Source organism: Myotis nattereri (assembly GCF_964212035.1).
Source record: "Myotis nattereri genome assembly, chromosome: 13".
Taxonomy (NCBI): domain Eukaryota; kingdom Metazoa; phylum Chordata; class Mammalia; order Chiroptera; family Vespertilionidae; genus Myotis; species Myotis nattereri.
This window is the reverse complement of record NC_138088.1, coordinates 54,385,262-54,411,437: the sequence shown is the minus strand read 5'-3', so window position 1 is coordinate 54,411,437 and position 26,176 is coordinate 54,385,262. Positions and strand designations below refer to the sequence as shown.

At 54.6% G+C, this 26,176-nt stretch overlaps 1 protein-coding gene across 1 annotated transcript; it reads right to left on the bottom strand.

Moving 5' to 3' along the window:
- Nucleotides 1–24,875, bottom strand: SLC18A2 (solute carrier family 18 member A2; the record flags this gene model as incomplete). Its single annotated transcript, XM_081104801.1, has 15 exons — nt 1–290; nt 5,625–5,758; nt 5,892–6,011; nt 8,119–8,182; nt 8,839–8,890; nt 9,062–9,140; nt 11,091–11,186; nt 13,006–13,066; nt 13,136–13,179; nt 13,263–13,352; nt 14,057–14,149; nt 14,445–14,528; nt 14,758–14,816; nt 23,002–23,353; nt 24,755–24,875. The coding sequence occupies 15 exons, from the start codon at nt 24,873–24,875 to the stop codon at nt 189–191; spliced, it is 1,551 nt and encodes a 516-aa protein (XP_080960927.1). The 3' UTR covers nt 1–188.
- Nucleotides 24,876–26,176: the final 1,301 nt, after the last annotated feature.

The following is a 26,176-nucleotide window of genomic DNA, read 5'->3' as shown; positions in this document are numbered from 1 at the left end:
CCCCTAGAAAAGCTGCTTTTTCTTTATAAGGCTGCTGGCAATCGACCATACCCACGGAAAAGAAAGGGTAACCTTTGGTTCTACTGTTTCACCAGGGACGTGTGGGATGACTAAGATGGTTCTGAATGAGTCACTGCACAGGGAATACTGCTTCACACAACGAAATGCTCTGATGACTTCTGAGGGTCTCAGTCACTTTCAGATTCTTCATCACCCAGCGGATACGACTGGACATTGTTCTGAGTGTACATTTTTGTTTTAACAGGGTAGTTGTGATCCATGAGAATAGCCTAAAAGAGAGCAAAGGGCAGATATATTAGCTTCCTGTTCAGAAAGATAAGATGGTTTTAACCAACCGTTTCTAAGGTTTACTAGTGTGTGTGTGTGGATGTGTAAATGGATGAATGAATGGATGGATGGATGGATGGATGGATGGATGGATGGATCCACCCACTATTCACCAGTCATTTGGTGCAACTGCAGCTGCCTGGCCCAGAAAGCCTGGAGTCCTACACTCGTGAACATTCAGGGAAGAGGATATACCAGAAGGGGTCTCCGCAGTGTTTTCATTCTACCTGCAGGGCCGTGAAGTGGATTCGGGGGAACCTGTGAGCTCTGACGAAAGGCATATGCAGGTGAGGTTTAGGAAGAGATGTACTTAGAATCTTGGAACTGGGGGAGGGGTGGCCCCGGAGGTCACCCAATCCAACCTGTTTGCAGACTTCACGCACCAACACTTAGTAAGGACGTGCTCTCTCCTGAGGATGCCAGCTCTCGTGTTAGAAACATCCGTGGATGGACTGGACTGTCTCCACTGTCTGTGGATCGGGTGCCGATTCCCACGTCTTCACGGATCACCCTTACCGTGTTGTAAGACCATGGCTACCGCCCCTTAGATCACCCTAGGCACAAACAACCCATGGCCTTATCTTCCATCAACGCCACTTCAGACCACCTCTCCCCAGGTCCTGGCTGCCCAACTCCTGCTCAACTGTATGAATTTTTTACAAACACATTTCTCTTGTGACCATGAGAAACGGTCCTCTGATCCTCAATTGACTGGCACTTGAGTCATCATTCCTCCTGAACAGGTACAGACCAAGCCCGGTCTGATCACACAGCTGATGTGTAAATCACCCAGGACCTCGCGAAGCATGTTCCGTGAAATACCTCAACTTCACAAGTGTCGCGTGTGGTGGGCTGACAGCCCTGCGTGGTGGCACAGCCGGACAGGGATGCACAGCTGGAACTGGGCCGATGTGGGTCCAGACAGCCTCCAGCCTGAGCCGCCTCACACGCAGCTCCACGGTGCCATCCATCGGGAGCGCGAGGACAGCAGGGGATGCGGGGTCAACTAAAGGAATTCTCTCCTCAGGGTATGTCTTCCGGAGGGTTCTTCCGCATGAACTAGTCTCCTAATCCCTTCTGGGGCAGTTTGAAAATCTCAATGGACACATTTATGCGGATGGAAACACTGCAGCCTCTCTCAGCATGCCTCAGGCTTGATAAGCTTCTCGGCCTTTGCTCTCTGCTAACCCCACTTCTTCTCTCCCAAGCATTCTAGAATGATCTGCCTGTGTGACCTGCTGAGATAAGGACTTCCTTGGCCCTCTACGTGAGGCTGCCAGCTCCAACCGTCGGCTGCAAACTTAGCCCCACGTTTTATTCCGCTTCTTGCCAAGTGAATTGATCATGTATCTCATACAGGCCTCAATTTCTAAAAATAAGTAATTGAGGTAATTGACACTGTGCACCAGGACCATTCTCCCCCGTGGACGGTCCATGTTGCACAGAAGGCTTAACCCCCCCCCCGCCCCCCGCAAAATCTTAAGCCCACCACCTCTTTTTTCTTTTTTTAATCCTCACCTGAGGATATTTTTCCATTGATTTTTAGGGAGAGTGGAAAAGAGAAGGAAAGACAGAGAGAAACATCGATGTGAGAGAAACACATCAGTTGATTGTCTCCCACAGGAGCCCTGACCAGGGCCCGGACTCGGGAGGAGCCTGCAACCGAGGTACGTGCTCTTGACCGGAATCGAGCCCAGGGCCCTGTGGTTCACAGACCAACACTCTATCCACTAAGCCAAACTGGCTAGGGAGCCATCTCTCTTTTTTTAATTTTTTAAAAATTGATTTTAGAAAGAGGAAGTTTGAGGGTAAGAGAGAAACACTGATGGGAGGAAACATCGATCTGCCTTCTGCATGGCCCCTACTGAGAATCAAGCCTGCAACCTGGGCATGAGCCCTGGCCTGGAATGGAACCAGCGACCTCTTGGTACATGGGACGATGCTCAACCACGGAGCCACACCAACCGGGCAGGGACACGTCTTTAAGTAGATTATAACACAGAACATACCCGGCCTTTTTAGCTTCTGGTGGCCCCATCCTTGCCCACCCCGCGGCATCAAGGAGACGGCAGGAAGGACTTGGTGAGTCGATGTGCGGAGAACCCAGAGCCACTTGGGCAAAGAAAGCTCCAATCCTCACACTACCTGCTTTCCTGTCAGGGCAACCATGGGATGCAAGAAACATGCCCCGTCTTTGAAGCTAATTCTTCAACCGGAAAGAAAAATCCACACAGAACGCAGCTGTTCCCGATTGGGTGTTCTGAGAGCTACGGGCTGCATGCTGATTGTCTTACAACTGGAATCCAGTCTTCTTCAAAGGATCGTGTGCTCTTGCTTAATCTTGCTGAGGCACTGAGTTAACAGTTTTTTCCTCTTCACCTGCATTGCCAACTCAACACTGATCATTAAAAACAAACACACAGCAGCAACAAAAACGCCACGGAAATCCAGTAAACCAAATGGAAGAGAAACTCAAGTGCTCACAAACCAGCTCAGCACTGCACGACGTGGGACCCGTGCGGACAGCACGAGACGGTTCACTGCAGAATAGCCGAAGTCCACGCACGTCAGCAGAATGCGGCCTGATGAACGAATTATTTGCTACGGTTTGTATTTCTTATTCCGCTCTCACGTCCCCCAGCATTTGGTAACTGTGGGTCCTGACTGCTGACACTCAAAGGGGCGGTCATCAATCCCTTCTCCGCCACGGCCCACCTGACCTGCCTCAGTCCCCCGGGTCCTAGGAGCTATGGGTCTCCACAGTGAGCAGGCAGCACTGCTGGCTGCCTCTCACTGCTGCCAGCATGCCAGCCAGTCAAGTGGCATCCAATGCAATGCCTTTGATGAGGGCATCGATGATGGGCAGCGAGATACACTTTTTCTCCTGTTTTTAATGATTCATCTTGCTAAGGCACTGATGAAGGATTCTGACATTTCACAGCAAAAGTGGCTTCTGGGAGCCTCTAATTCTTGTTGCTTTGCCTTTCAGGACTGTCTCTTCCATTTCCTGCAGCATTTTTCTTTTTCAATGAACTAAAGTCTTGGCTGAAATGTGGAAGGAGGAGCGGCCTTCAGGGCAGCCTTCATTCAGCGGCTCTCAGAGCGGCAGCTGGCTGGGCAAGCACCCCCACCGCACCCCCGCTGGTCTTCCGACCTCACCATTTCCTCCCGCCCCCAGATAAGCCATCAGGCTGTCAACCAACGATAACCCCTTTGGCGTTCTGGGGTCTGAACAGCAAAAGGAAGCTCTTCTCACAGAGGCAAGAGGGGGAGGATGGGACAGGGGCCGAAGTCAGAGGTCTGGGTAAGAGCAAGAATGACTGAGCACTTCCTGAGTGTCAGACATGGGCTGAGCCCTGTTGAGATTCTTTCCCCCCAACAACCCTATGAGGTGACAGTCCTGCTCCAGGGCCCCGTGCCAGCCCTTCCCTCTCTCCCAAGAGTCTCATACAGTCTGTGGGGCGACAGAGGCATTTGTTGGTGATTAGCCTTAATCAAATTCTTGCTGCACTGAGAATTTCCTGAGCCTGATTTGGGCAAGATACTGTGCTGGGGCCCATCAAACAAAGATGGAAAGGGAATCTACACAACCAGGCCGGAAAACGGGCGTCCCGGAGAAACCCACAGTAAAGGGCTGTGAAGAGGCAGCTGACGGAGCAAGAGGCAGGGAGAGAGGGGGGCCTCCGTCAGCGTGTTTCCACAGCACCGTCCATGCCTCTTTGAGCCAAATGGGTCATGAGTAATTCAAAGTGATGGGGTGAGCCAGGCCAGTGTGGCTCCGCGGATGGGAACCGACCGATGAACCAGGAGGTCACAGTCGGTTGTGGGCTCAATCTCCATTGCGGGGCATGCAAGAGGCAGCCGATCAATGATTCTCTCTTATCATTGATGTTTCTCTCTCTCTCTCCCTCTCCCTTCCTCTCTGAAGTCAACAAAAATATTTTTTAAATGACCAAGTTAAATTCTACATAATAAAGGGAATAGTGCTGGATATAGTTTTCAAATATATTGAACAGATTGATAAATGCAAAAAAAACAAAAAAAAAATGCCCCAAGCTAATACAGGCTACATGGCACCTAACTTCAGGGTCTGCGTCTGTCTTTAAATCCACTGTTTGGGGGAAATCTTAAAAGGGCAGTTCATGAAAAGCCAAAGCATCCACATCCATTTCAGCTCAACCAGCAGGAAGAACTCGGGCTGCACTCCCAGCAGAACATCGCAAGCGAACCGCGCATCCATTCATGAACCACAAATGCCACCTCCCTGCCTGCTTTCTCCCATTCATCCCTAACCTAAGGCCCTCTGCTTTTAGCTGGAGGAGTACCCATCACCATGAGATGTTTCACAAAGCAGCAACACCCACCACCTCCAGCTGTGAATGCTTATCAGAAAGGTTTAAATGGCTGATGCATTTCAAAATTCACACTTAGACTTGAGAGGTCTGGACATATTCAGAAGAGGAACACTTTATATTCTCTCTTGCCTATGGCCATGATTCTGGTTATGAAATTATGAATTTCAAGGTTTTTTGTGTGCCCAAAGGTGCATATACAATATTTTTCCCTAAGGGCCTGTTACCTACACTAGAACCACCTCCGGAATCTTAGGCAGCGAGGACCAAGTCACTATTACTGAAAGCTGCAAGGGCTGGGAGAAAGGCAAAACAGCCCCAGAAACGGCTGATCTTAGGAGTAAGTGCAGGGCGTGCCCAGGCTGATGTCCACATTTTCAAGATGTTCAAGCAACAGAGAATTATCCCATGTTTTTATTTCATTGACAAAAGAGCTTACCGACTGCTAATCTATGGGCAAAAATAATTTTACTCTACAAATGTATAAACATAATGCTTGATATAGTAACAGAAGTAGCTTGTCCGATGTGGTATCACCTAAAAAGGAACTCTTACCATGTATGTTTGGAGAGTTCTCCCCAAAAGGAGCAGGAACATACTTTAGAATTAAGAAACATACCTCAATGTGCGGATGGGGGAACAAGAAGAGAAAAATCAAAGAACTTATATACTTATAGGCATAGCCCACAGACTCGGGCAATAGGGTGGTGAAGACCCGGGGGGGGGGAGGGGGTTGGGCAGGGGCTGGGTGGAAGGGGGTAAAGGGGAAGAAAATGAAAAACATCTATAAAACTATCAACAATAAAAAGTATATTAAAAAATTAAAAATAAAACCTAACGTCTCCAAAGGAAAAAGAAACGCTATCCAAAAGACCGTGCTACAATGATCAAGAAACACTTCAACGCATCCTAAAATTTTCTCACCATTTTTTCTTCCTTGGCAGGTGGACTTCGAAGAAAAAAGCAGAGAGGAGCAAAAAGAATATTAATTATTCCAATAATTCTCATGAGCCACGGAAATCCAATTGCCTTCGCGATAGCCCCGCCAGCGGAAGGACCTTCGGGAAACGGAGAATTAGATCAAGCTCTCACAGGCACCGTGCCCACGGAAAGACGCAAAGGTTTAGGTGGTTCTCAGCAGGCGCGCTGTCGTGCCGAGATAAAAGGTGGTCGTGTCAGCCCACACCTTACCTAACGCGTATCCCATACAGAAGGCCACGTCTGCGATGGCGTACACACTCCCGTAGACGGACACGTGCCGCAGGTCCACCAGGTAGCCCATGATGGGCATCATCGATGAGTCCACCATGCCTGTGGGGCCAGGGAGCACAGTCTATAGAAAACGGTTGTACACTGAAGATGGGACGGATGTCAGGACGGTCCTAACCTCACATCTCTGCTGCCTCCTCCCCTCTGGCTTCCCCGCCTGCCCGTGTTGAGACAGACTCCCGACAACACATCGGCTGGAGACCGACGGCAGGCAGCTGAGACAGGGACCGGGACCAGGCCACCAGGTGCCTGTCCCCGGCCTTGCCTCACCTCGTCCTCACTGTCCAGACGGCCTGTCCTCCGACAGAGGGCACTCAGTCCTCTGGTGACTCTCCCGCATTCCGGGCTGCTGGTCACTGGCCCTGGGGACCCCCGCCTGCTTCCTGTTGCTGTTTCCCTGGTTCATTAGTTTCTGGTCCACTCGTCCCTTGCCCTCAACGAGGAGACACGCCTACATGCCTCTCCCAGGCTCCTCTCCGTGCACACGTTGGCCCCGCACAGTGAGGGGGGTCAGAAGGAATCAGAGCAGGGAGTCTGAGAGGCCATCTGGCCCTACTCACGGAACTAAAATCAAAAGAAGTTTGCTCATTCCTGGGGTGTGGGGGTGCGGGGACAACAAAAAAAACACTGCCACCACCAAGACCAGTAGCATAGTTTCTGGTCTCCTGCGTAGTCGGGGACAGGAAGCATAAAGAAAGAGCACAGCCCATCGGCGTGCCTCAGGGGTAGATCTTCAGTCTATGAATCGGGAGGCGTGGTTCCATTCCCAGTCTGGGCACACGCCCGGGTTGCAGGCTTGATCCCCAGTGGGGGGCGTGCAGGAGGCAGCCGATCAATGGTTCTCTCATCGTTGATGTTTCTATCTCTCTCTCCCTCTCCCTTCCTCTCTGAAATAAATGAAAATATATTAAAAAGAAAAAAGAGCACGTGTTCTGGGTTCAAATCCCTGGCGGGGTGAGTGCGGTAATGCCTTCTCTCTGAACATCGGTGGCCCACCGCTCCCGTGGGGATGGCAATGACTGACTAGGGCAGTGATGGCGAACCTTTTGAGCTCGGCGTGTCAGCATTTTGAAAAACCCTAACTTAACTCTGGTGCCGTGTCACATATAGAAATTTTTTGATCTTTGCAACCATAGCAAAACAAAGATTTATATTTTTGATATTTATTTTACATACTTAAATGCCATTTAACAAAGAAAACTCAACTCAAAAAATGAGTTCGCGTGTCAACTCTGACACGCGTGTCAGAGGTTCGCCATCACTGGGCTAGGGAAACAGCATCTGTGAATTCCCCCAGCAGACCACTCATTCCCTCACCTGCCCAAGGACCAGGGGCAGGAAGATGAGGGAAATTTCCTTCATTCAATGGTACTTGCTGGATCACCGAGTATGTGCAAAGTGTGGGGGCGCAGGGGAGAACAAAAGAGCTGGATGTTAAACAAAGAGGTGAAAGTGAATTCCAATGGGGACCGATGCTACGAAGGTGCGTGAGAGGACACCTATACGCTCAGGGGACCTCGCCTGGTCCGAGGGGTCGGCCAAGGCTCCGCTCTCTTTCTACCAAAGAGTAAATGCCTGCCTTTCCCTGCGACCGACTCAGCATGTACTTGCATCATGAGGGAGCTACAGGTTCTAAAGGAGAAACAAACGTGGACTATTTACCCAAAATATTAACAGGATTTTCCTAAGGTATAATTTATTGTTCATGTTAGAAAGACTCGTCTCGTTTGCCCGTGAAAATTCCTGCGGCACAGGTGGTCACCACCACACCTGTCCACCTTTTCTGTACCAAACCTCAAAAAATACCTGTGAAGCCTGGTCCCCCAGCCTCACCTGAGAAGGTCTGTCCTCAGATCTGGGCCCTGCGTGGGGGACGCTCTGGTTTGCCCAGGTGCGCCAGTGGCGCGTCGGCTTCTGCAAACACCAGGCTTCTTAAAGATACTGGCTTTCAGGAAACAAAAGGCTAGGGCGTGGGGGGAAGCAGGCGTTTTCCTGTGGGCGACCTACAGGCTGCACTGGGGCTTGGCTGCCCGCAGCCTCCTCTCCAGCTTCTAGGAAGTTTAGGGTCAGCCCAAATGAGAGGAAACCTTTCCCAGCAATGAGGAAAAACAACCGTTGTAAGTCGAGGCACCAGGCTCGTGTGACTTACCAATTGCGAAACCAACTCCGAAGTTGGGAGCTATGAGCCCATAAATGCTTTTTGCAAAAGGGATCTGTAAGAGGAAGTAAATGTTACACTGAAATCACGTGACATGCAACTCGAAGTCATCTTGGAAAGTCTTCCAAATATGTTGTCTCCAGCCGGGTATGTGTGTTCCCTTCGAAGGAAACGGGGGGCCGGGGGGAGGGGGGGGGCAGGGTGTTGGGCAGAACCAGACCCTCCAGTCTTCCCAGCTGGAGCTGAACCGGGTTTTGTGAGCACCATGAACACTAGTCAGCTCACAATGCGAACGATCGGCCTGGTCCACACTCCCTTTCTGACAAGGACCCAAAAACCCATTTGGGGTAGGATACTGGCCACAGGAAGATGATGTTTTATTCTAGAAAAAAAGCATTTGCTGGTGTTCCAGGGTAGTCACCCCAAAGTGCTGAAGACATTGTAATGTTTAAGGTGATGGGGGTGGGGGGTGGGTGACATATATCGATATAATAACTTCCAACTGGCATTAAGTGAAAATATATCCCTTGGAGAGTCTTGTCCAAAATTTCTAAGATGATAATAAAAAATTAGAAGAAAATGAAAGATGTAAGAAAAGGCATTTATCAACAAGCTTCAAACTGCTAAACAATATTTCTTGGTGATTCTTGCCCAAAGCAAAAGTCCTCTTTACTGACCATCTCCACTTGTCCGATGCTGTCTTTTACTCACCCATAAGACGCTGATCCCCACAATTACCATTCCCAGCAGGGCGCAAAGCCACCTATGGAAAACAACAACGACCCACCATCAGGAGATGTTCCTTTCTGTCCCCCAGTCCAAATTTTCCATGGAAATCACAACAATTGCTTGTCACTGCCAAGACAGAAACAGAGTTTTTTTTAAAGAACAGCGTTATTAGAAGACAGGGAGTGTTGTTTTCATTTCATCTTACCTCCCTATCTTGTGTGCGAGTATCCCAAAAATATTGGTTCCAATGAGATAAGAGATACTAGCCGGCAAGAAAGCAACGCCTGTGAATTATGAAAAGGACACCTTATCAGCACTGATAGCGGTCGAATGTTAGGAAACTAATCATCGCCGCCGCCGCCGCGGGGGCGATTAGAGCCGGTGAAACGCAGCCCTGCGGCCGGCACCGGGGCAGCTAATATCCGGCGGCTGCGGGGCCAGCCCGGACCCCACGCAGCTCGTCCGTCCACAAAGCTGCGGAGACACTGCAGACACGAAATTCATTTCTCTATCGGCGCCTCCATCTCGGCCTGGCGGGGAGCTCTGCACGTGGACCGACACCCGTGGCGCCGGAATGTCAGGCCAGGGCACCTGCCACCCCACACCCCTTCCCCGTTTTGCAGGACAGAAGACAGACAATAGGCATGGAGGCAATCAGGAAACATTAGGATAAGGACCCCGAAAAGGTTAAAATCACCCCAAAACCCATCCCTGGGATAGCCCCACCCCGTTATTTTCCCTTGTAAGCTTATGTGTACGTGCCCTGGCTGGGTAGCTCAGCTGGTTAGAGCATCATCTCGATATGCCAAGGTGGCGGGTTCGATCCCTGGTCAGGGCCCTTGAACCATAAACATGCCAAGTTTACGTGTTCATCATAAATGTGTGCACACGGGATTTTGTTTGGTTTTTCTCCCCCAAATGGGATTATACCTACTGTTCTACGCCCTTTTTTTCACGTAGCTTTATGAACTTCTTCCCATGCCAAAAAGATAAATGTCTATGTGGTCGATTTGGGGGCCAAGTCATAGGTGACCGAAATTGTCATGTCCAAGGTTGCGTGCTCTCCCAGGAGAGGGACCTCGTGACCTCGGGGCGCGCCCAGGCTGATGTCCAGCTGCTGGCGGCAGTGGCGGCCTGGCCCGTGCCCTCGGCAGTGAACAGGAGGCTGGCCCAAGGCGGCCCAGGCTCGGCTGCCGGGGGATCTGTCCCCGTCAGCTCTCTTGTCCCTCTTCGCTATTAAGACAACAGGAAACTCTCCTTCGGAAAGATGGCTTTTCCAACGCTTAGCGTTCACAACGCCAGTGTTTCTTCTTGAAATCGGGGCTACCAGCTTTGACTCTGAGCCTTGCGCACACCTAGTGAAAGTTGCTTTGGTTTCAAATCTCCAATCTTTCTCCAGAAATGATCGGGGAGGCTTCGGGGCAGACTGGCTTCCCGTGAGCCCCCTCAGGACCCTGAGCAGGGCGGGCTGAGTGGCCGGGGGGCTCGGGGAAGGGCTGGGAACTGGGTCCTCGCTCTTGTCACCCAGGCTGCCCCGCCCGCCAAGGCGCAGAGGGGCCTGCGAGGCTCCGGCAGAGGCGGGCCCCACGCTGCGGAGAGCACACTGCAGATGGCGCAGAGCAGGTGTAGCCAAGTGATTCTCTTCAACAGCCAAGTCTCTCTCTGAGCGAGGAAGGGGTGACCTCACTAGTGGGGAGGGGACGTCTGGCTTGGTGCTGAGCCCCACCAGGTCTCCTGAGGAACCGAGGCGGCCTGCGATCCAGCCCGATGGCCCGGGGCCCCTCCCTGACTGTAAAGACTATAAAGCCAGCCCCAGGCTGTGTCTGGAGGGAGAGGACAGAGCAGCTTAAGTGCCCTGTGCAGGGCCTGCCGCACTCGATTAGGGTCCTGAGTCAATTAAGGGAAGATATCAAAACGTCAGCACAGCCTCTCAGCCCAAGTGGCTGCCAAGCCCATGCAGGACACTCCCAGCCACGGCCACCAAACTCAGCCACCTTCCAGAAACACCTGGGGCCCCAACTACCATGGGGACCAGAGAGGAAGGAAATCTTGGAACACAGCTGGCAATGAGGCATGAGGAGCGGCTCCTCATCTTTGGCAAAGCCGCTCCCCTGAGCACTGACCCCATGAAGCGCCACACAGAAAGCCACTCGGCCATCCTGGCCCAGGGGGACGTGATGGACCCGCCCTGGGGACGAAGTCCTAGACTCAGAGGAGCCCGTCCCAGGCCTTACCCAGCTGCCACTTGTGGGAACACATGGTCTCCATCATCCAGATGGGCAGGGCCGGCTCCAGCATGGCGATGGCCATGTTTGCAAAGCAGATGGACCCTTTAAGGGAGCAAGAGAGTTAGTGGGCGTCTGAGGCCCGAGGGTCCCTTCACCACCTCCAAACAGCTACACCTCCCGTGCCCACAGCCAGCGCCAGCAGCCTGGAGACCCAGAACGTTCCCGACTTTTGTAAGGAAAAGAAATGATGGGTCAAGGGGATAGTGAAGAGGGTTGGTATTATTATTAATTATTATTATTATTATTATTATTACAACTAGATTCCCAGAGTCATGAAGTTTTGAACTGGAGGCAACTTGCAAGATCATTTGGGTTAACTTTTCTGACTTATTAACAAAGGGAGCGCCAATCGTTAATGGAGTAACGAGGGTGAGGTCACACGGCAGCACACAGACCACACAGGCGCGGGCAGCCTGAGGCCCCTGCACCCACATTCCACTGTGCAATGAGCACAGAGCTTTCTAAGGAAACCCTGGGGCGCCCCCGCATCCAGGGCATTCCGCACAGAGGTGCTGTTGTGGGATTTCTTTTCAATCAACTACGCATCGAGGGTCTCTTTGCAAATGCCCCACTGTCACTCTGCTAACCAGAACCCTTTGGGAACGTAGAACCATCTGGACCAAGACACACAGAACTGGTCTCTGAGAGCTCCCTGGGCTGTGCCAGGGGTAGGGGGTGGGGGTGGGGGTGGGGAATGGACCTCTAATTTGCTAAAATCTTGACCGAAAGAACATTGTGCAATCGTGATTAAGGTGCTCACACAAGGAAGAAAGATCTTCTGTCTTTGTGACATTTACAGGCGGAACACAGAAACGATGCTGAAATGACTAGATCCTCCCCCGACTCCCCGCTCTGTTTTCTTAGATTCTGTGTTTGTCTATTCCACTTACATTCATTATAGAGCCACTGACTGCTGGCACTGTTTGCATCTCCCCTGCTATCCAGAGCCCACACCCTGAACCCCTCATCTAGCTGATACCCCAAACTATAAGCCTCCTCCCCTAAATCCACTCAGGGCAACCTGGACAGCCCCGGGCCCTGAAGGCTGCCGGGATGATTTAGACCAGCCAAGGCTCTGCTTTTATCCTGCCCTGCCTTGCACTTCCCATGGAAATGTCAGGAAGGCTCTGGCCTAGATGCTGCCCCAACCCCTTCCTGCCCCCTGAAGCCACACCTCAGGGCGCCCCCGCCCCCCGGCCAGTCTGACCCCAAGCATCATGCTGACGACCAAATCCAGGCCAGGCAGCATGAGACTGGTCCCTCGTCGGGCAGCCCCAGGCCTGTGTCCCTGGGATGGTGTGAGGGGACAGTCCCTTGGATGAATGCTGCCAGGACCCTCCCTGAGAGCGCTCCTCTGAGCCCACCGAGGCCAAGAGCCCAAAGGCCCGAGATCCTTTGGCCACAGGGAGTCTCCCACCCAGGCCTCTCTGCTGGGCAGGACGCCCGCTGGGTCTGCCCTCGGGGCTCTGCTGTTGGTGTCGGTCACACAGGTCAAGGTGAGTCAGACCCCCAGCCAAGACGCCTGCAGTGAGACCACTGACTCCTTCCGGAAGTTCAAGGCCAAGCAGGAATGGCCTTTGCCACCAATGCAGAGCAAGCGTGACCCAAAACAAACTCGGGGGGGTGGGGGCGCGGGGGATCTCCAAGATGCAGACACCTTTGCCCCAAATGAAAAGCAGGACCTGCAGCTGGCCCAGCGTCAGAAACGAATGACGGAAGGAAACCATTTCTGTGACGTAGACCCTCCTGTGTCTTTTATGCCTTTGCACAGCCCGTTTCCAGCCGCTTGGTGAACGCTGGTCCTCGCCATCCGCCCCCACCCCTGGGCTGAGAAGGACCGGGGGGCCGGGGGGAGCCCCACCTGCGGCGATGAGGATGTAGGGGTCCTTCAGCAGGGTGGTCAGCGGCGTCCCCTTCTGGCTCTGGGGAGAAAGTGGGGGTTAGAAGAGGGGACGAGGCAGGCGCAGCGCCCCCCGCCCCCCGAGGCTCACCTCTGGCTGCACCCGGGACGGCTGGAGCACGCAGAGCTGAATAGCTGCGGGAGAAACAAGAGGCGTGGCTCAGAGACCCGGTCAGCACATGTGCCCAGGCCACGGCCACGGTCCGCGCGCGACTCACCTCCATCCAGGAGCACCAGGGCAGCCAGCACCAGGAATGGGGCCGTCTTCCCCACAAACTCGTAGAGCACACTCCCGAAGGGGGGGCCCACTGCAAGGGGGAGAGCGAGCGAGTCACTCAGGCCCGGGGCCGAGGCCCCCGCCCGACCCCACAAGGACCGTCCGTTGGTTTCTTGTGCTTCGCTCTCCGTTTTGTTCTAAAAGCTCTTGGCGGTGGCCACCCTACCCTACATCCGGTGGTGTGAAGGGCCCTGGCTACTTCCTCCCAGCGGTTCCACATCTGGGACACGGGCAAGAGACCCGACGGGTCACCCCAAAGTGACGGTCAGAGGGGAACAAGATCCCGGTCGGCAAGGACTTCATCCCTTAAGCACCAGGACAGGGACTGCGGGCTCAGGAGAAGGGGGGAATGTAACAGAGGAAAGGGAGGGGACCCCATCTCTGGCAGGGAAGATACTGCCCCTGGTCTGGGAGGCCAATGGGGTGGGGGCAGACTTGGAGTTGGGGAGGTCCTCTCAGCATTAACCCAGGGCCGTCTGAGCAGAGAGGAAGGATCCTGGCAGACTGTCCTGGTCAAGCCTCCTGTACATCGGGGCCCGGGAGGCCTGGGGCTGGTTTCCCAAAGTTCCCCAGCAAGTCTGGGGGTAGAGGCAGGGGGAGCCCAGGGCCTCCCCTCTCAGGAAGGCTCCCCGAAAGCAGGGAACGAAAAGGGACAGTTAGGGACTCAGGGAGGAAGGACTGTCGCTGTCCAGCACAGACAGGCTGCCAGTGCGCCTCCACGTGGACATTACCTACCTAAGACCCCCAGGGCCAGGCCGCCCAGGGCAATCCCCATGGCGTTGCCTCTCTCCTCGTCATCTGTGTACACGCTGGCAAGCATGCCCATCCCTACACAGGAAAAGAAACGGCTCAATGAATTATCCGTGACTCGCCTTCCCTCCCCAACCCAGACCTGGGAGCAGCCCAAGCCCATCAGGCTCATGAAAACGTAAGACCAAGAAGGGTCTAACGAGGAGGTGGGGACCCTCTCCACAAGCCCACGCCAGTCACCACCCCCGAAACCTCGATTCCCTGAATTATGCAGCTCGCGAGGTGAGGGGCTGGCGATGGGGCAATGCTGGTGGCCCCTGGGACAGACTGCAGACCCCCGGGCACGGACTTACTCGGGCTCGCCCACACCTACCAGCCACCGAGGAGCAGGAGGAGCCAATGCCCTGCAGCGACCTGGCGATCAGCAGGAGGGCGTAGCTCCTGGAGAAGGCGAACACTGCCGGGAGGAGGACCCGGAGGGTCAGGGCAGGCTGGCTGCCCAACGGTTTGTTTCCATAGTAACCACACTGTTTCTGCCCACGAAGACCCCCCTCTACGGATTTCTTTCTGCCGTTTTTTACCAACCTCCCCGCCCCGGCCCGGGATCTGTGTTCTCAACTGCGGGCTCACGGCCACCAGAACCCTTCCCGTGACCCACGCTCCAAAGGCAAACACGAGGCACTCACTGATCGTGGAGATAAACATGATGCAGAATCCCACAAACATTGGAACGGGGTAGCCGACTCTGCAAAACAAAACCGCGAGGGGCATCTGGCGGCTGCTTTGTGTTTTCCTAAGGCTTCGCGCCGCGTCTCTCCGGCCGACCCTCTGGGATCCGGCGGATAAGTGCTGGGTCAACTTTCCTAAAAATTCATACAGTTGGCGCTTCCTGCGTGACCTTTCTGTGTTTGACTGTCTCGGAGTGTGAATACATTGATGGACTCCCAGTCCGAACAGACATTTCTCTGGAATAAATGTTAACACAATATTGGCAAGTAGCCCAGGGAACAGCCCAAATAGACGGCCCCTGGTCCCGCCATTTTTAAAGTATTATTTCTTTCGCTGCAGTCTTTGATAGAGCTTCACCAAAGGCACAATGACAATCAAATGATTCCAGGATTCGATCGGCCAGCGAGACGGCTGCACTGCATCTAAGAGGCATTGGGAGGCAAGATGTTCAAATCCGCCTTCACACTGAGCCCAGGGAGGCCAGCCTAGAAAGACAGGCCTCGTTTTCTGTGCACAAACCCTACATCCTAACTGCTCCGTAGGCATATGGCCCCTCCAGGGCTCTGCCAAAGACCTTGGCCTTTCTGTATCTCGCCCCCCGGCTGGACGCCTGGCCCTGCCCTCAGCCCAGCAAGTCTCGCCCCAGCCTCCCAGGCAGCTCACCATCACCCGCCTCCCAGAACCGGGTATCTGATGAGATGTGGGTGTACGCTGCTACCAGGGCGCCTCCCTCATCCCCTTCCTCTCTCTGTTTCTGATTAAGCAGACACCTTGGTTCCTGCCATTTGCATGGGGCATGAGGGTGAAGGCAGCTTCCTGGTCCCCCTGCCCTGAAAAGGGGTGCGACGCTGGCTGTGCCTTTGCTCTCCGGAGTTTGCGTCAGCCCAGAGCAGCCCTGAGCACCTCCAGGCCTCAACTCCCCTCCCCCACCCCCCGCCCCCACCAGCCCTGGATCCTAGGCCAGAAAGTCCTGAGTCCCAGTCACTCAGCCCAGAAGGGCTCTTCTACTCTGGACTTGAATAAAAGTCACTGTTATCACTCACTCAGTTCTCAAGCACTTACACCCACAGCTCAACGACGGGGCAAGGACAGCGACCACCTGCCCATTCCACAGGTGAGGAAACTCGGGCACAAATGAGTGACTGGTTAAACGTCCTCTGGCTAATTTCACTCCAGGCCACTTCGTCCAGCCCAGGGCTTTCCCTGCAAACTCTCCCACCTCCTCAGGGAGCCAAAGGCTTCCAACGCCACCTCTCCAACAGTGCTCCTGGCCCCCCTCCCTCTCTCTCTCTCTCTCTCTCTCTCTCCTTTTTAACTGCTTCGTGTGCATCCAGAAACAAAAGAGCATCCTCAAATCATGACAGATTCCCTCTCACAGGCCCACGCAGATTCCCCACTGTGACCTGAGACGGGCTTGGAATTCACAAAGCGGGGCTCAAGGCCAGCCCGGTGAGCCAGGGGAGACACCGGGCTCTGAACCGCCGTTCAGACGGCCATCACGTGGCGGCCTCTCTTGTCTCCATCAGCCCGGAGCTGACCGCTCTGTGCTCAGGATCCTGAATGAGGAAACCTGCCGGAGGCTCGGAGAGTGGTGCTCCAGGCCGTTCATATTTCTCAGCATCTACTGTGCTTCTGGAGGAAGAACAGACGTACGACAATCCTCGCAGCTGCCCCGGAATGAACACCGTTTCCACCGTTTCCAGTGATTCTTACGCCCAGGCTGCAGCCCGGCCACTGGCCCAGCTCGCCTGGCAGGACGCAGCTGGGGCGGCTCCTGGTCACCAGGAGCCCCCGGCAGGCCCTGAGACCGCCCGTGGGGCAAGAGCGGGCAGTGCCCCCTGATGGTCTTCGCAGTCCCGTGAGGTCGCTGGCTCTCTCCCCATTTTCCAGATGGCCACCCTGAGGCTCAGCGAACTGAAGTAACCTGCCCCCAATTCAGGGCTCCAGCACAGCTCCAGCATCTAAGGTGGGCCCGGTCCTGCTAGTGTGCGCTGTGGCGGGGACCCTGGTCACAGGAGCACAAGTTCACGGGTGGTGAGTGGCACAGAAGGGCCACAGTTTCACCTAAAACCAGGCGGCTCTGCACCACAGGTGCTGTTTTTCTTTAAAAAAAAAAAAACCAGTTACTGCTTTTAAAATCCCTCTGGGACTTAATGAAGCAGGTAGGGATAACCAAATGGCCGGCCAGTCCAAACCCTCGTCTTGGGTGAGAAAGCGAGGTTCAGAGAAGGGGTGGCTCACCCACCGTCGCAGCGCAAGCCAAGTGCTTCGGACACCAGTGGGCTCACGCTACCTCGGTCTCATTACCGGGCACGCGTGCCCTACACTTTCAACGTTGGCCAAGCTGCTGACGGGGCTGCCCCGTGGAAAGTGCCAGGCAGCCTTGCCCTGCAGCCCAGCGCCAAGACACACTCCTGGATCCACCCTCAACCCTCTAGCCCCCTCAGCACCCACCCCAGAAGGAGGGCAGCCACAGGTCCGAGTGATGGGCAGATCGCCCATGGTCCTTCTCCTTCCCCACAGAGCCTCGGCTGCCCTTAGTCATCAGCATCTGAGTCGCCTCCTGTCTCGATGCAACGCTTTCTCAATTAGAGTCTTGCCCAGCAAAGCCAGACCTGATGCGGCAAACCTTTAACCAAATCTCCCATTATCACCCCTGCTGAGTCATCCCAGCCCCGGGCCATCCTCCACGGAGCACCAGGAGCAGTTAATCCAACCGGAATAGGACTGAAAGTCACAGACTGAGTCCCTAGAAAAAAGGGCAGAGCACTCAGCGGTGCAGACGTTAACCACACCCGACAGGGCTGGTGGAGAACCCCGTACCCCCCACTGCATCACTGACAAGCTACGAACTAGTTTACCTTTGCCATGGAGACCACGCAAGTTCCCATCTCAGGCTTGGGAGACCTCGGTCCCCCCACACCCGCGTGGAAAGAGACAAAAGCAAGGACGCATAGGAGACAAACTGTCCCCAGGGGAGACAAGAGGTGACGTCTCCTTTTGCAATGGTCCCAACACCCTCCTGAAAGGGGGTTCGGGGAGTGCACATCCGTAAACAGAGTAATTTAAATCGACAGGCCCCTCTGGGAAGCTTACTGTCAATCGTTCTGTAAATGAAACCAGATTCTCAGGTTCAGCCCGGGGGTCTGTCTTTCTCAGCTCCCGGATGGGCACAGGGGGTCCCGGGAGCCATGGGTCTCTTACTCTCCGAGGTGCCCCCCTGTCCCTGACAAATGGCCAGTTCCACGGCCAGCTGCTTCCGATTCCAGACGGGAAGGCCGGTCACGCCACCCCATCCAACAGCGTCGGGGGCAGGCGCTCCCTGTCCGGGCGGCTGTTTCCCCATCCCTGAGCAGCTGAAAAGGTCACCGCTTATTCCTACAAAGCCCACTTCAGACCGACCGGCTGGGGGGTGGGGGGTGGGGGGTGGGGGGTGGGGGTGAACCACAGCAGATTGCTTCTCGATTCTGTGCCCTGCGGCTTCCTCCCTGTCCGTCAGATGCTAGCTACGATTTGCAGGGGAAATAACTGGCTTTCAACCATACTAGGTAACTATGGAAATAAATTAAGCCACTGTCACCGGCTTGATAAAAAGCAGACCAGGGAGACAATGACAAGCTAAGGAGGGAGGCCCCGGAGCTGCCCGCCCGAAGTTAACCCTTTCCCTCGCCACCCCGTTCGTTTTGGGAATAACTTTCAGTTCCAAAGAGGAAACTACTAGGCAATCCTTATGCCAAGCGAGCGAGGGCCCCGCGGCCACGTTCCGAGTCTGATGTGTGGACAGAGACACGTACAGGTGTTTTCACATCGGGCACCTGCCCGGGGCATTGCTCTTGTGTGTGTGTGTGCGTGTCTGAAACCCACTCGTCGGGCTGCACGCTAACAGGAGTTGCTAAGTATGAGTCCTTTCCCCGCCTTTTACACACAAGGCGATCCTGAAATAAACAACTTGGAATTACAAAATAAGTCACACGCGCCTCAAAGATGGGACTCGAGGTGCCTGCAGGCTTCAGGCCGCGTTACTGGATGTGATCGCTACACTTGCCACGCTCGAGATCCTCTGCTCCCGACCTGGTCACATGTTTCAGTACAAACATGGCATCAGAAGGGTAAGTCCTGGAGAAACTGCTCCCAGTGAACCCACAGGGCACACAATGCTTCCAGGCATGGTCCTGTTTTACTTGCACGGTCTGGCGTGCGATCTGATCAGATATCTAAAAGCACAGGCAGGCAGCCTGCCTCTTGCATCATCTACCCACAAAAGCCACTCACACGGCAGCATGACGGCCACGGAGATGAGGTCCTGGATGTCATTGGGGCGGGGGCGTGGGGGAGGTCGGCTGTGACATGTGTGATGCCTCATTTCACAGTGGGTCCTGCTTATATCAAGAGGCTTTGGGAAGGAGTGGCTCCAAGCGGCCTGTCTCTGGGTAGCTCCCCCTATATCTTTGGGGGTTCGGGCAGCCTCTTTTTCCCCCGTGAGAAGCACTGCAGAGGTGCTAGGAAGCCAGGCCAGCTCACATCAGTGGCTGGAAATAGAGATTTTTTTTTTTTTTTTTTTAGGGCCAAGGAGGTGACGGAAGATAGGTCAGTGTCTAGAAAACCAGGCTGATTTCCCCGCCGGACTCCCTGCCCTTGGGTTACAAAGAACCACCAACAACTCACTGTTTGGGCCTTTACTAGTCCAGCCTGGTACCACCAGAGAGAGCCTAAGTCAGTGATGGCGAACCTATGACACGCATGTCAGAGGTGACACGCGAACTCATTTTTTTGGTTGATTTTTCTTTGTTAAATGGCATTTAAATATATAAAATAAATATCAAAAACATAAATCTTTGTGTTACTATGGTTGCAAAGATCAAAAAATTTCTCTATGTGACACGGCACCAGAGTTAAGTTAGGGTTTTTCAAAATGCTGACACGCCGAGCTCAAAAGGTTCGCCATCACTGGCCTAAGTGGACGCGAGAGAGAGTTAGTTGGACCTGCATTACTGACTGTTAGCAGCTGACCTTCCACACTGTGTAACAGTAAGCAGGTGGAAGGAACAGGAGGGAGACACCCACACAGCGAGGCTGGGCCCTGGTCCAGTCCTGGGCAAACACTTCCTCCCCCCGAACGGCCAGCTCTTTGCCGGTAAAGTCCCAGCACTGGCCCAAAGCCTCGGCTAAACTCCCTCCCAGCTCTGATGCTCTGTGTTTTTAACACCCCTTCAATCATAAACATAGTCACCGACGGTGAAACGCAGTTTTAAGCACGCTTGTTTACAATACTGGAAACGAATCACACATCTGGTTGGTAATTGAGGATGTGATTGGCACCAATTACACCAAGGACGATGTGCAATGGCTCACAAGAGAAGCTTCTGTAAAGGAAAATGGGACGTGTTCATCGCTTCTCTGGGCAGAACCGTGGCGTGCCCAGAAATGCTGCAAGTCTCCAGACTCGGGTCTGTGGAGCTTGGAAAATATTGGGGGGGAAAAAATCACAAATCATGATCATTTTTGGAGGGTCAGACTTCCCTCAATTATTCTGCCGGCATCAATGTTCAAGGGCACTTGTATTTCCCACATTACAAGGATGTGCTGAAAGATGAAGGTTATTTTGACATTTGCTTGGTAGCTGGGGGAACCAGTAACGGTTTAAAATTTTTGCTCTAGATAAATTCCAAAGTGGATTATTCACCTTAAGAATAGACTACATTTCACAGGTCACAAAACAAAAATAGGTTTCTCTTGAAGACTTCTCCCCTCCCCCCCCCCCCCCCAGCGTTGGGGGCTGCAAGTCAAAGCCTTTGGATAGTGATGATGGAGGCAAGGCCTCCCTGCTGGTAAACAGGCCTCTTCCTCATGGAATAAACAAAGGATTCGAAACAAGAAGGGGCTTTTCCAACGCTCTTCATTTGCCACTTGCATCTGGAAACCTGGAATGCTCGCATCCCTTCAGCCCGGGGTTGAAATAAGACCCTGTATGTGACAATCGCACCCACAGTAATAACAGGGCGTCATTATAGTAATGTCCTCAATTTTCCCACAGAGCACTTCAGCTCTTTGCCGTCTCAGAATACAAAACCCTGAGCCCTTTTCTGTAATTATAGCAGGTGCATTTTTTTTTAATCCTCACCCGAGGTTATATTTCTATTGATTCTAGAGAGAGGAAGGGAGAGAAACATGGACTGTCTACTGCACATGCTCCGACCGGGAATTAAACCTGCAACTACGGGCACGTACCCTGACCAGAAATGGAACCCCGAATCCTCTGGTGCCCGGGATGACGCTCCAACCAACTGAGCCACCCAGCAAGAGCCACCAGATGCAATGTAAGAAGGGCTCTCAGTCTTGGAAACAGAAAGAAAACCCCGCACTTCTGAGGCCTGTCCGGTGTCCTCCTAAGGAGCAGGAGCCCTCCCGTGGCCCAGCCAGTGGCAGGCCGACATCGCGGAGTTCATTGGCTTGGCGTATTTTACGTGGCGGCTCCATACCATTGCCTCACACAGACTGGCTGGCTGGGCCTGGCTTAGGATTGCTCCAATCGACCCAATGGCACTCCTCAATCCAGAAAACCAAATGGCCAACGTTTACAATGTGCTTCCGTCCAACTCGCCATGGGCACAGTGGCTGCACCCTCCGTGTCCGAGGGCAGCTGGTGCTGGGGGAGGCAGATCTCCATACCCGCTCTCCCCTCTCGTGGACCCCAGCCCCGTCATGCAGAGCCCCCCCTGAGAAGGGCCCCGGGCTCATTTCATGCCTACTGCTGCCCTCTTGAAATGCTTAATAATATTTAAACAAGGGCCCTGCTGGGCTGCCCCCATCCCTAGGCCAGAGCCTGGGCAGGTGTCAGCACCTCCATTCCCAGCCTACACTGGGTGCTGGGTGCACCTGCTCAAAGCCAGCTTCCCTGACTCTTCAACTTGGCTTTGGAGCCTCTGATGGCTTCCAATAAAAACCCCTTTCTCCACCTAGCACTTGGGGCCTTCTATAGACTGGCCCACCCCAACCCCCTGCTCAGCCCTTCCTAGTTCACAGCCCCCTGCCTCCCCCATCTCCAGTCTTGGGCTCTGTTCAGCTTCTAGACCTACTTCACATATAGGACTCTGGGCACTTCCTCCTCGGCCATGTCTTGCATTTCTGCCTTCGGGGCTGCACTGTTTACATGGCAGCCTGCCACCACCACTGACACTGAATCAGCTCCCCCTCCTTGCAGCGGACGCCCCTCCCCTCGACGGCAAGCCCCGAGCCTCCAGGGGCCAGCCAGAGCTGCATCCCCTGCTGAACAGGGACTTGCTGGGCGTCACCAACAATGGAAATGGGAACAAGGATTCAAAGGAATGGGGCCCAGAAAAGTCCAGAACACAGGTCAGTGGTTCTCAACCTTCTGGCCCGTTAAATACCGTTCCTCATGTGGTGACCCAACCATGAAATTATTTTCGTTGCTACTTCATAACTGTAATGTTGCTGCTGTGATGAACCGTCATGTAAATATCTGATATGCAGGATGGTCTTAGGCGACCCCTGAGAAAGGGTCATTCGACCGCCAAAGGGGTCGCGACCCACAGGTTGAGAACCGCTGATCTAGGTTTACACAAGCCCAGTTTGGGGTTGATTTGGGGCATTATTTGCTAGTTTGAATGATGCAGAAAACAGCCTCTGTTGCCTTCCCTGTGTGCACGTGGGCGTAGCTCAGGAACAGGCAGGGGATGAACCTGTCACACTGCCCACGACCTCCACCTCCGGACTTCCGTCTCAGCAGCAGAATGACCCATCTTCCCCCACGTCCCCCACCTGGCCAGCTCCGGAGGCTTCACCTCGCCAGCTCTAAAGGACGCCTGGCTTTCTACGTGGGGCGACAGGCCCAGGGGTGGAAGAGAAGAGAAAACTGCATGGCGGAGAACCCGATGATGACATCGGCATTTAGACAAGAATCCAAGTCCTCCCACGGTGGGAGGGGCCTCTATTCTGTTTTAATACTTTCTTACTTTTTAAGCAACGGAGGCAGCCATGAAAGGCAGAACGAATGGGAAATCGTAATTAACTATGAGCAGAATCAAAAAGGAGAAGGGATTGGATTTTTCCCCCCCAAGCTCACCCTCTACTGGTTCCCAGATTCTGCTAAAAAATGAATGAGAAACAGAATCCCGGGGGGGAAATGAGCTCGGAACAATATAAATAAAAATAAATTCTCTGGCCAAAATACTATCGCCTACCTGTTGGTCAACAGTCCTACGAACGGGTTGGTGAGCAGCTGGACCGTGGCTTTGGAGGCAAACAACAGGCCAACCTGCACGTTTTCATTCAGGAGGTCCTTATTCTCGCTGGGGCAGTCGGAAGGGCCCGCGGACGAGTTGGTCACCATGGGCTGCGTGGGGGCCTTGGGCAGCGGCCGCCCCTGGAGGTCTCCAGTGGTGTTCCCAGTGGCCACAGTGGAGTTGTCATAGTAGGAAAAGATGCTCTGGAAGCCGTCCGAGGGGGAGGCTGTGGGTGCTGGCCGGGCAGTCGGGACTTCAGTTGCATTTTTCTCGTGCTGGATGCTGTACAAGTAACTTGGGATGATGGGGACTGGGGACAAGACAGAACGGGAAGGTGGTGACGGCACTGAGACCCTCCCTGGGACAAATGCCAGAAGAGCGATGGTCATGTCAAATATCAACGAGATGCAGAGAGGTGGTATGAATATCCCAGGAATGCCCCCTCCCCTACTGACATTGCTTAGCTCCCTAGAGAGAGTGACGCCCCAGGAGTCTAGTGCCAGAGAACCGTGTCCGCCCTGGGGTTTCTCGGTACAGGGTTCCACCCCAGGAATACTTTGGGAAAGCAAAATCTGGGCTGAGGTTGAGTCTGTGCTGACCTAGGGTCAACAACCAGGGCTTCTCAGAAAGAGGCTCGAAAGACCTTTAATTGAATGAATCAAGGAAATAGAAACCTAAATTGCATTGTGTGTCTTAGAAAAAAAATAAACCTGCAGGAAGTCATCGTTTGGAAATTCTGCAACTGGCCCACTTCTCCTCTCTAGTTCTGGGGTGGGAACCGGCAAGTGTGCATCCCATCCGGACACACACAAATTTCTGAGACTTTCAATAGAGGAAAAGGGAAGCTTTTTGTTGTAATAGCAGCTTTGGGCACGTGTGTGACAACAGAACATTCAACACAAAGGAGACAAGAGGCCCCGGCTACTGGCTACTGAACTCCGACCCACCTCACACCTCCCACCTCACCTGATCATCTGAGCGGCCTGACTACTTGCTGCTCTGAAAACCTGCAAATGGAGAGGGGAGATGCCACTCGCACCCTGGGAGTTGAAATAAAAAAACTACTTCCTTTTACCCATTAAAAATGTGGCTATTGTAAAGGAAAGGCAGGCCAAATACTCTGCTGTTAATGAGGCTAGTTATGCGAGCTGGGTTTAAGTTATTTGGTTTTTTTAAAAACCCATTCTAGGAAAAAGACTGAAAGGAACACTTTTCAAATTGCTCTTGAAATGGTCTAGAACTGGTTCCATCCTGTTCCATCATTCAAGGGTACAAGAGACTGAACTGCCACTTCCCTTCTGCCAGGGAGGGGTGTTTACTTCGTTCCTAGATGTTCCATCACATTCTTAACCCCCCTTTTCGGGGAGCATAAGTCGTCTTATAACCTTCCTGTGAGCTCTGAAAATTGCTAGTCCTTCAAAGAAATCTTTCTCCCCGCGGTGACAGTGGGCAGGCAGGGGGAGCTGACGCTATCAGGAGGAAACACAGCTCTGGGCGGCATCGGCTGTCACATTTTTGACCTGACCACCAGGAAGATGAAGCCACAAGCCGGCTCGCAGCAGCCCCGGCGTGGCCGTCTTGGGGTTTGTGTTTTTGCAGAGAGCGTTCTCCAACTTTCCCAGGCCGCGCAGAGCTCCAGCTCGACGCTCGGTGAGTGGGGCGCCCAGGGAAGGGGTGTTGGGCGGAGGCAGGAGGGGAGCGGCGCACGTACCCACGACGGTGAGCAGCATGTTGTCCAGAAGCAGCGCGAGGAACACGATGAACAGGATGAGCTTCCGGGAGTGACGGCCGTCCAGCAGCCGGCGGACCAGCGCCAAGTCGCTCAGGGCCATGGCTAGGGGCTGGGCTGCGGGCAGGGGGAGAGGTGAGGGGCCGTGGCGGATGGGGGTTCCCCCGCCCTCAAAGCTCACACTTCCCCGGCTGCGGAAAGGGCGGCGCGGGCGGGTCCCCGGCGCACCCCTCGGCCACACCTGTGCTCCGGGTTAATGTCACCCGCGGGCGCCCCTGGGTCCCGGGGGTGCTAGCCCGCTCTCCGCCGCCCCGAGGGTCCGGCTTCTACCCAGCGCGCCCGGTGAGCGCCGCGGGACGGCGCGCGCGGTGCGTCCTGCGCCCTGGCCGCCCGGAGCCCCGTGCGCGGCGCTTTGGAGGCTCCCCCATCCCTCGCCACCCCGCGCCCCACGCCCCTACCCTCGCCACCCTGCGCCCCGCCCCGCGCCCCCGGCCCCAGCACCGAGCCCCGTGGGCAGGGAGCGCGGCCGGCGTTACCTCGGGTCTCCGGCCGCTGTGCGCTCCGTCCGTCCGGGCGCCTCCGGGTTGCAGTCTCCACCCTAGCGCCCCGCCGCCGCCGCCGCTCGGTTTAGCGGGTCCGGCTGTGACGTCAGGAGCGGCCGGCGCGGAATGGGGGCGGCGGGCTCGGAGCAGGAGGGGCCAAGGTCGCTGCACAGGAGGGGCCGCCACGCCGCCCAGACCCGCGCCGCCCGCCCCCGCCGCGTCCGCCGACGTTGCCTGTCTGCGGCGCCGGGAGCTCAGACTCCGCCCGCACGTGGCCGCGTGTCCTCAGCACCTGGGCCGGGCCGGGGAGACTGGGGCGGCAGGGAACAGTCAGGGGCTCCAGGGGGAGAGGTCAAGGGGAGGGGTCAAGGGGCGAGGGTGGGGCGGGGGCGGTGAGAGGGGGGCGTGAGGGTCCGGAGCCAAAGTGAGGAGTCTTGGCTTCATCTGGCCCCAAGTAGGGAGGAGAGAGGCTGCAGCTGCTGTGGATCCCCCCTACCCCCCCACACCCCAGCCCCACCCCTCGCCAGTCCCTGAAATTGGCCCCAAGGTCATGAGGCTCCTGGGCGACAGCCAGGGAAGGAGGCTTAGGGTGTTGGGAGCCGGGGGCAGCCTTTCTTTCCTGGGGAAGCCACCTGCACGCCCCCCCTCCCTCCCTCCCTCTTCTGGAGCCTGAGGCCTCCTCTCAAGCTGGTGATGGGGAAGCAGGAGGGTTAGTTAAAGAAGATGCGGCACACTTTTACAGCGGATGCTACCCTCAGTCATTAAATACGATGGAATAGTGCCTTGGCGACAACATGGGTCTTGACAGTATCAGCTAAATGAAATCAGTCAGTGGGAAACGGACAAGCACCTGATGATGTCA